The 10,571-nt window shown below is 37.2% G+C and overlaps 1 protein-coding gene across 1 annotated transcript in view; it reads left to right on the forward strand.

Annotated features, from left to right (window-relative positions):
• Positions 1–2,614: 2,614 nt before the first annotated feature.
• The window catches only part of LOC127878128 (uncharacterized), an 18,390-nt gene continuing 10,433 nt past the window's right edge, over positions 2,615–10,571 (forward strand). Inside the window, exons 1-2 of the mRNA XM_052424550.1 lie at positions 2,615–2,675; positions 5,958–6,016. Of these exons, the coding sequence (XP_052280510.1) occupies positions 5,962–6,016 (55 nt within the window). The 5' untranslated portion in view covers positions 2,615–2,675; positions 5,958–5,961. The remainder of the gene's footprint in view (positions 2,676–5,957; positions 6,017–10,571) is intronic.

Raw genomic sequence — 10,571 nt, forward strand, 5'->3', positions numbered from 1 at the left:
GCCAGTGATGATCAATGTACCTATGAAGTTTCATGATCCTATGCCTAATTATTCTTGAATTATCATCAGGAAACCATTTTACTGTTTTGAGTCATTGTGACCTTGACCTTTGACCTAGTGACCTGAAAATTAAGAGGGGTCATCTGCCAGTCATGATCAATGTACCTATTAAGTTCCATGATCCTAGGCGTAAGCATTCTTGAGTTATCATCCGGAAACCATTTTACTGTTTTGAGTCACTGTGACCTTGACCTTTGACCTAGTGACCTGAAAATCAATAGGGGTCACCTGCCAGTCATCATCAATGTACATATGAAGTTTCATGATCCTAGGCGTAAGCATTCTTGAGTTATAATCCGCAAACCATTTCACTGTTTCAAGTCACTGTGACCTTGACCTTTGACCTAGTGACCTGAAAATCAATAGGGGTCATCTGCTAGTCATGATCAATGTTCCTAGGAAGTTTCATGATCCTTGGCGTAAACATTCTTGAGTAATCATCCGCAAACCATTTCACTGTTTCGAGTCACTGTGACCTTGACCTTTGACCTAGTGACCTGAAAATCAATAGGGGTCATCTGCCAGTCATGATCAATGTACCTATGAAGTTTCATGATCCTAGGCGTAATAATTGTTGAGTTATCATCCGGAAACCATTTTACTGTTTTGAGTCACTGTGACCTTGACCTTTGACCTAGTGACCTGAAAATCAATAGGGGTCATCTGCCAGTCATGATCAATGTACCTATGAAGTTTCATGATCCTAGGCATAATAATTCTTAAGTTATCATCAGAAAACCATTTTACTGTTTTGAGTCACTGTGACTTTGACCTAGTGACCTGAAAAGCAATAGGGGTCAGCTGCCAGTCATGGTCTATGTACCCATGAAGTTTCATGATCCTAGGCATAAGCATTCTTGGGTTATCATCCGAGAAACCATTTTACTGTTTTGAGTCACTGTGACCTTTACCTTTGACCTAGTGACCTGAAAATCAATAGATGTCATCTGCCAGTCATGATCAACGTTCCTATCAAGTTTCATGATCCTAGGCGTAAGCATTCTTGAGTTATCATCCACAAACCATTTTACTGTTTCGAGTCACTGTGACTTTGACCTTGTTACCTGAAAAATCAATATGGGTCATCTGCCAGTCATGATCAATGTACCTATGAAGTTTCATGATCCTAGGCGTAATGATTCTTGAGTTAGCATCCGGAAACCATTTTACTGTTTCGAGTAACTGTGACCTTGACCTTTGACCCAGTGACCTGAAAATCAATAGGGGTCATCTGCCCGTCATGATCAATGCACCTATGAAGTTTCATGATCCAAGGCGTAAGCATTCTTGAGTTATCATCCGGAAACCATTTTACTATTTTGAGTCACTGTGACCTTGACCTTTGACCTAGTGACCTGAAAATCAATAGGGGTCACCTGCCAGTCATTGTCAATGTACATTTTAAGTTTCATGATCCTAGGCGTTAGCATTCTTGAGTTATCATCCGCAAACCATTTCACTGTTTTAAGTCACTGTGACCTTGACCTTTGACCTAGGGACCTGAAAATCAATAGGGGTCATCTGCCAGTCATTATCAATGTACCTATGAAGTTTCATGATCCTAGGCGTAAGCATTCTTGAGTTATCATCCGAAAACCATTTTACTATTTTGAGTCACTGTTACCTTGACCTTTGACCTAGTGACCTGAAAATCAATAGGGGTCATCTGCCAGTCATGATCAATCTACCTATGAAGTTTCATGATCCTAGGCCTAAGCATTCTTGAGTTATCATCCTGAAACCATTTTACTATTTTGAGTCACTGTGATCTTGACCTAGTGACCTGAAAATCAATATGGGTCATCTGCCAGTCATGATCAATGTACCTATGAAGTTTCATGATCCTAGGCCTAATAATTATTGAGTTATCATCCTGAAACCATTTTACTATTTTGAGTCACTGTGACCTTTACCTTTGACCTAAAAATCAATACGGGTCATCTGCCAGTCATGATCAATGTACCTATGAAGTTTCATGATCCTAGGCCTAATAATTCTTGAGTTATCATCCAGAAACCATTTTACTATTTCGAGTCACTGTGACCTTGACCTTTGACCTAGTGACCTGAAAATCAATAGGGGTCATCTGCCAGTCATGATCAATGTACCTATGAAGTTTCATGATCCTAGGCCTAAGCGTTCTTGAGTTATCATCCGGAAACCATCTGGTGGACGGACGGACCGACCGACCGACGGACCGACATGAGCAAAACAATATACCCCATCTTCTTCTAAGGGGGTGGGGGGGGGGGCGGGGCATTCAAATAAATATTTTGCTCACTGTTTATCCGAAATATAAAATGTGTATCCGAAATACAGATCTTTATCCGAAATGTATATAGATGTTAGCGAACAAATATATATAAACTGATAATAAGCAATCTATGCCAACATAATGTATTATCATATAACGTTATATTAAGACATTTGCAAATGAAGCACGACAAATAAAGTGAACTTGCTAATATAATTATAATCACATAATCAGTAATGCGTGTTATGCTGTAAACCTTATAAATACCAAATCGAAAGCAAAAGTAGGAATTTCCCAGGTGTTTTAGCGACAGCTCATACGGTGATCGGATGAATGGTGTGAAGAATCTCTTTGTATGCTGGTAGGTACATTGTTAATTGTCCAAAAATAAATGTTTCATGTTCTTATAGCGATTTTGTTGTTGTTGTTTTAAAATATAAACACAACAAATGATTGATTGGCTGAAAACTTGATTTGTAAATACTTTATTAAATTTAAAATGAATTGCATCATCCACAATAAACAAGCTCGCTGATTGTTTCACATGCGAAAATTAAGCAACAGAGGTATCAGTTTGTGTTACAGTTTTCTTTATTTCTTTGTAAATCTATACAGCCAGGGATTCTTCCAACTGACTAGGGAGGCGGAAAACTACAACGGGCGAGGCATGGTATGGTATTGCGCAAGGGGGGTTAGAGGGTTAGGGTAAGGGTCTTGGTTAGTGTTAGGGGTTGGGTTAGGGTTTGGGTTAGCCTAAACCCAACCCTAACCCTAACCCGACCCCTTACCCTAACCCTTACCCTAACCCTTTTTTTGGGGTTATCACCCCTGACCATGCCTCGCCCGTTGTAGTTTTCCGCCTCCCGACTAGGGCCAGTAGGGGTGTACACATGTGCATAATGTCCTTGTGCGGTGCCTAAAACTGCCGTATTTGAACGGTGTTTTAATAATGGTTTTTAAATACTTACCATTTAAGTCAACCGATCCGCACAAAAATTCACACATCAAGATATTTTTAAGATGCTTTTTTTCTGAAATGTTTCAAATACATTTTGAGATTTTCGCATCCGAAACATTATGTATACAATTATGCATAAGACCTAAGGACTATAAAAAAGAACCATACATACTGGATCCATCAACCTCTTCTGTTGAAAAAGTTCATCAACAACTCTTGTTGAAAAGTTCAAATTTCTTTAATTTTTTTTCCACATATAAAAAAAAATGCTTGAAAACAAACTTCCTCCCAGTAAAAAAACAACAATTATAACTTGTTTTGTTTTCTTTGGAGTAAATTGTATGTGTTTAAAAGAGATAACTTAAATTCGTCCAGGATGGATGGATTTTCAAATATTTTGTCATAAGTGCTAAGCATGGTTAGACGGAGTGTTCCAAGAAGCAGGTCCCAGGGTTCTAAGCCAAGGTCACAATATAACAGTTAACATCAGATTTAGAACATTTTACATTCTTTTCTTTTTTTAAAAATCATTTTGTCCGGCATGGATGGATTTTTTTAATAACGTTGCGATTCTGATATGCATTTTAAGATGAAGGGTTGTGCATAAGGTCCAGGTTCATAGGTCTAAAATGAAGGTCTGAATTCAAGGGCAAAAGTCAAATTGAGAAATCATTTTATAACACTTAATTTAGAACATAATGTTGGATGGATTTTAGAAAAAGTGTGCAGCATGATGAGATATAGTATCATGCACCTAGGAACATGGACAAGGACACTATACAAAGTCAGATGTCAAATACTGGAAATAATTCCTGAATATTTGTTCAAGGCAAAACTATAACCAGCATGAAATGATTTAAATAACCTGGTGGATATGATGTTAAGTATTACAAGATGGAGTGTCAGGCACAGGAAAATGAGGCTCCGAGGCACATTGTCATGGTCACAATTTAAAGTATAAGTAGATTATTCCATATAAAAAATTAATTCCTCCACAGCATATCGTTGTTCTTCATGCATGGGTTTTGAAATAACCAAGTTGAATTGCTAATCACCACAGGTTGGGGTGTCGCTTTATTAAAGAAACAGGCCCTCAGGTACAGTGTGAAGGTCAACCTTGCCCTTCAATCATGCATTTTACATTTTTCTTATTATACATGACTACCAAGAGAAGACAATATGTGTCATGTTAAATCTGTCTATCAAGCTGAAAGGTCAAGGTCAAACTTAAATATTAAAGGTTAAATTTGGCCATAAAACAGCTTGTTTGGACTGCAACTTCATGACCTATTTAAAGCAATTTTGAAATTATTTTCCACAAATATTCAACATGTTGACACAGTGTATCATTTGAAGTACTGTGTCTCCCTACTCCAAAGGTCACATATAAAGGTCAAATGTGAAATTCTGCTATAAAACAGCTTTTTCATACTATATTTTTTATGCCCCCTGTAAGGCCGCATATAGCAGTTGAACTGTCTGTCAGTCTGTCCGTCCGTCAGAAAACTAACATTGCCCATAACTTTTGCAATATTGAAGATAGCAACTTGATATTTGGCATGCATGTGTATCTCATGGAGCTGCACATTTTGAGTGGTGAAAGGTCAAGCTTGGTCATCCTTCAAGGTCAAAGGTAAAATATATGGCTTCAAAGCGGTGCAGTAGGGGGCATTGTGTTTCTGATAAACACATCTCTTGTTTCATTTATCATTCAATTTAAAAATAATTTACCATCAATGTAACCCATGTGGAGAAAGTGTGTTACACCTTCGTAATAGGTCAAGGTCACACCAACGGCCAAATGTTAAACATGAGCATGGATCAGCTTGTTAAATTATTTCTAAGGCTTTTCATGTTGTTGACAGGCATCCAGTTTTTAGTGTGAGCGTTAGCTTACACTAATGTTACAGACCATATTTTGCAAATCAGTATGTGGCTAGAAAGCTTAGGTACGGTATGGGAGACAACCCCACTGCCTGTTGCAGCAGACGACAAATGCCATTCTCCCAGCAGAGTTGTTGTACGTGCCTGCCTCAATATAAATGTGAATGTGATGAACCCCTGTGTATTGGTACACTTCAGAGGGGTTATATGACTCAGTGTTTAACAGATTGAAAAACAAGATTGGCCAGTCTGGTGTTTATCATTGAAATCTGTACATATTGGCTGCTTTCAGGGAAAACAGGGCTTAATGCATGTCAAATAAGATTAGCCTGTGCATACTGATTAGCCTGTGCAATGCGCACAAGCTAATCAAGGACGACATTTTACAACAGCGAACATGTACAGTGCTTTCAGCGCTTTGATTTTGCTTTCATTCGATCATTGATATTGGTCAAGCTCTTAATTTCTCAGAGGTTAGTTTTACATGTCATTCAAAACACTAATATTTGTTATTGTGTAGATCATCATTATTTAAACTGAATTGTTTAAAGATTTTCAAAATTGTCATATCATAAAATGTTCTAACTGCTTAGACATATGTGCAGATATAGTGAAGATGACAGTTTAACCATTTAATTTATAGGTATTCTCAATTGCATGGGACTTGTTTACCCTGCAATAGTGTCAAAGCTGGCTTTTAATTGTAGTTTTAGTTTTTGGTCAAACAGTTTTCTTTTAAAATGTACATGTAGTTTTATGCTGAAATGACTATTTAAAGTGTTTTTTGTTCTAATTTTTCAGAAAAATGGCAACAAGAAGTGGACAAAATTTGGGAAATTTAAGAAGAAGAGCAGTTTTGGGTAATTAACTGTACATATTTATGCCCCCCTTTTAAGAAGAGGTGGTTTATTGTTTTGCACATGTCGGTCTGTTGGTTTGGCGGTCTGTCAGTCCATTGGTCTGTCGGTCCGTTGGTCCGTCCGTCCACCAGATGGTTTCCGGATGATAACTCAAGAACGCCTAGGCCTAGGCCTAGGATAATGAAACTTCATAGGTACATTGATCATGACTGGCAGTTGACTCCTATTGATTTTCAGGTCACTAGGTCAAAGGTCAAGGTCAAAGTGCCTCAAAACAGTAAAACAGTTTTCGGATGATAACTCAAGAATGCTTACGCCTAGGATCATGAAACTTCATAGGAACATTGATCATGACTGGCAGATGACCCCTATTGTCAAAGGTCAAGGTCACAGTGAATCGAATCAGTGAAATGGTTTCCGGATGATAACTCAAGAATGCTTACACCTAGGATCATGAAACTTCATAGGTACATTGATAATGACTGGCAGATGACCCCTATTGATTTTCAGGTCACTAGGTCAAAGGTCAAGGTCACAGTGACTCGAAATAGTAAAATGGTTTCCGGATGATAACTCAAGAATGCTTACACCTAGGATCATGAAACTTCATAGGTACATTGATCATGACTAGCAGATGACCCCTATAAATTTTCAGGTCAAAGGTCAAGGTCACAGTGACTCGAAACAGTAAAATGGTTTCCTGATGATAACTCAAGAATAATTAGGCCTAGGATCATGAAACTCAATAGGTAGATTGATCATGACTGGCAGATGACCCCAAGGTCACAGTGACAAAAAACGTATTCACACAAACGCTGCCACTACAACTGACAATCCCATATGGGGGGCATGCATGTTTTACAAACAGCCCTTGTTTAAATGTGTGTATTTACTGTGTGAATGAAATTGAGAGCACACTACCACTTTTGTCTGTGCATCCTTAATACAACTTTCAAATAATTGGATGAACATACAGTAAAATTGGTTTAAATATGTTTAAATATATTTAAATTAATTCAACTGTTAATTCTGTACAGCTGTCCTGAGTAAAAGTAATTTGTGTGTGTTGCCATGATACAACAGTTTTAAAGAACTGCTTTTTCTGTAGGTATGTACAGCAGCCAAATATTTTTTATGCCCTCCTTGGAAGAAGAGGGGCTATATTGTTGTGCTCATGTCGGTCCATCGGTCTGTCCACCGGATGGTTTCCGGATGATAACTCAAGAACGCTTAGGCCTAGGATCATGAAACTTCATAGGTACATTGATCATGATTGTCAGATGACCCCTATTTATTTTCAGGTCACTAGGTCAAAGGTCAAGGTCACAGTGACTCGAAATAGTAAAATGGTTTCTGGATGATAACTCAATAATGCTTACGCCTAGGATCATGAAACTTCATAGGTACATGGATCATGACTGGCAGATGAGCCCTATTGATTTTCAGGTCACTAGGTCAAAGGTCAAGGTCACAGTGACTCGAAACAGAAAAATAGTTTCCGGATGATAACTCAAGAATGCTTACGCCTAGGATCATGAAACTTCATAGGTACATTGATCATGACTGGCAGATGACCCCTATTGATTTTCAGGTCACTAGGTCAAAGGTCAAGGTCACAGTGACTCGAAACAGTAAAATGGTTTCCAGATGATAACTCAAGAATAATTATGCCTAGGATCATGAAACTTCATATGAACATTGATCATGACTGGCAGATGACCCCTTTTGATTTTCAGGACTCGAAATAGTAAAATGGTTTCCGGATGATAACTCAAGAATGCTTACACCTAGGATCATGAAACTTCATAGGTTTATTGATCATGACTGGCAGATGACCCCTATTAATTTTCAGGTCACTAGGTCAAAGGTCAAGGTCACAGTGACTGGAAACAGTAAAATGGTTTCCTGATGATAACTCAAGAATAATTGGGCCTAGGATCATGAAACTTCATAGGTACATTGATCATGACTGGCAGATGACCCCTTTTGATTTTCAGGTCACTAGGTCAAAGGTCAAGGTCACAGTGACAAAAAACAAATTCACACAAACGCTGCCACTACAACTGATAGCCCATATGGGGGTCATGCATGTTTTACAAACAGCCCTTGTTTTTTTCACAGCTAAGCACCCTTGATGCGACAAAAATATATCAGAGGAAGACAAACATAAGCTAGATCTGATAAGAACACCACTTTATATGGACAAAACTCCTTTTATATGAGAAAGATCATTTTTAGGGCTTATCAATTAATGCATATTACAAATGTTTAGGACAATGGTCTGCACGTTATGGCCTTGTTTTAGTACATGGTTTTGGTCTGCATCAAAACATTCATACGTTATGATTTTGCAACTCATAGGTCCTTTTCCAAGTAAAAAACAAAGGTAGGCTTAACATGTATTGTATCAGGCATGTATGATGAGCCATGCACTGAAGTTAAATCCCCAAAATTATCCAGCACCAGACAAGTTGGCTTTGAAAGCCTATGTATACATTCAGAATTTATAATAGCTCATGCATTTTTGACGATGCTGCAAAGCAGCTCGTCTAAGTTATCATATCATGAAAAAAATCTTCACAAAGGCGACCTATGTAAAAGACCGAGCCAGTCCGATTGAGATAGCTCGATTTTTCTAATCAGCATACCTCGCTGATTATCATTGATAAAGGAATAGGAAGCTCAGCTATAAATAGGACAACATATTCTGGGAAAAGGATTTAATAATAGTTTGAAAACGTTAATTTTAATCGTTATATTCAATCCTTTATATGTTTATAGATCAATGAAACAACTATGCATTTTCTGTATTGTATTTGACATTTGTCGTGATTCAGTAAATAAATTGCGAATTAAAACGTGTATAATTAACTTTCAACGCGATCATGAGTGTAAAGAAAACGAATTATTTCGAACCTTCCATTTTGTAAACGTTGTAGCGACTATGGTATATAAACAGCATCATAGCCGCATGACATTTGTGAAACTCTCTCTTATGCGTGTTTTCTCATTTTGTATATTTGATACACTTTTCAAACAGAAATTGCAGAGCCACATCAGTGCACATACTATGTTTGATGTTGGATATTGTTTGCTGTTTTAAACACATATTTGGTCATATCGCGGAGATTTAGTTAACCTTACCATGTGTTCATGGGCGAACTCACGTATTCACGTGCTCTTACGACTATGTGCTCATACCTACTTTCGGAAATCATCATGAAATTATTGCCGTACTTAACGAACAAACACGCCTAAGCTTATTGAATTAGAGAAAAAAAACAATAATCAAAGATAAAAATTTTATGTTCATGAACATGGGCATGTGAAACCACGTCCGTACACATAGCATCAAACAAAGAAATATAAAGTTTGGTATGCTATACATGTGGAATTAAAGAGCATGGTGTAATTAAAGAGCATGTCAAGTTTTTAATATATATGCTGAAACGTAATGTTATAACCCACAAACGTTTTACTGTAACAGAACGTTTTTTTAAGATAAGTGGCACAGAAAATACACGTCGAATATCTTTTTAAAGACATTTCTTGTTATATTTGATCCAGAATGTAAACCGCCTCCCAGTTCGCTGAATTGATCAAGTTCCCCACGGGTACTACTTCCCCTGTAACCCCCAATTTTTTTCGTACCCTACATTTTTCGTACCAAATTTTTTTCGTACCCAAATTTTTGCTCGTACCCAAAAAAAATTTCGTACCCATTTATTTTTCCTACCCAAATTTTGTTTCGTAACCAAATCTTCTTTCGTACCCAATTTTTTTTTTGGCATAATGTTTGTACCCAAAATTTTCATACCCATTTTTTTTCCTACCCAAAATTTTCGTACCCACATACACAATTGTGGTGATAAACTTAAATAGATGCTTTTATATCAATCCTCTTCAAAAGCATCGTCACACCAGTACTGTCAGTACTCTAATTTAAAATAAGATTTATGACAAATGTTAGCAATAACAATATACATGTAATGTCCATATAACTAAATCATTAGCCATTACCTATACATGACATTTAGTGAATGCCATCATTACCCTCAAGTTGTACATCTCCCATCTTTTAAAGTCAATGCCCTTACAGGAACACCAAATGAGTCCTTCGAATTGTTTAGTTGTTCAAAACTTTTTGACAAAAATACAAACATACATAAAGGCTATAAATTCAATGTAAGCCTATGAAAAATGGAGTTGAAAATGATGATTCAACCACATTGACATAATTTGCAGCCATCTAAAACTTTGTCAAGAGCATGATTTTGTCCAGTATAGATTTTGTACTTGTCAGAAGCAATGACCCCGATAGCACATGATAGTCAAATGCAAGAGTCATGCCTGTAGTCCAGAAGTCAAGGTCAAAGGTCAATACTCTGTTCAAACCATATCTTTGTACATAATGCATAGATGTTCATATAAAGAAATATATCAAGAAGTAGGGTCAAGCACAAAAAACAGGTCTTTTTTGTCCAAGGAACAGGTCAAAGTTAAAAGTTGAAAATATGATATTTTCGAGAGTTTTACTTTGTCCAGTTTTGATGGA

This window comes from Dreissena polymorpha, chromosome 4 (assembly GCF_020536995.1).
Source record: "Dreissena polymorpha isolate Duluth1 chromosome 4, UMN_Dpol_1.0, whole genome shotgun sequence".
NCBI classification, from domain to species: domain Eukaryota; kingdom Metazoa; phylum Mollusca; class Bivalvia; order Myida; family Dreissenidae; genus Dreissena; species Dreissena polymorpha.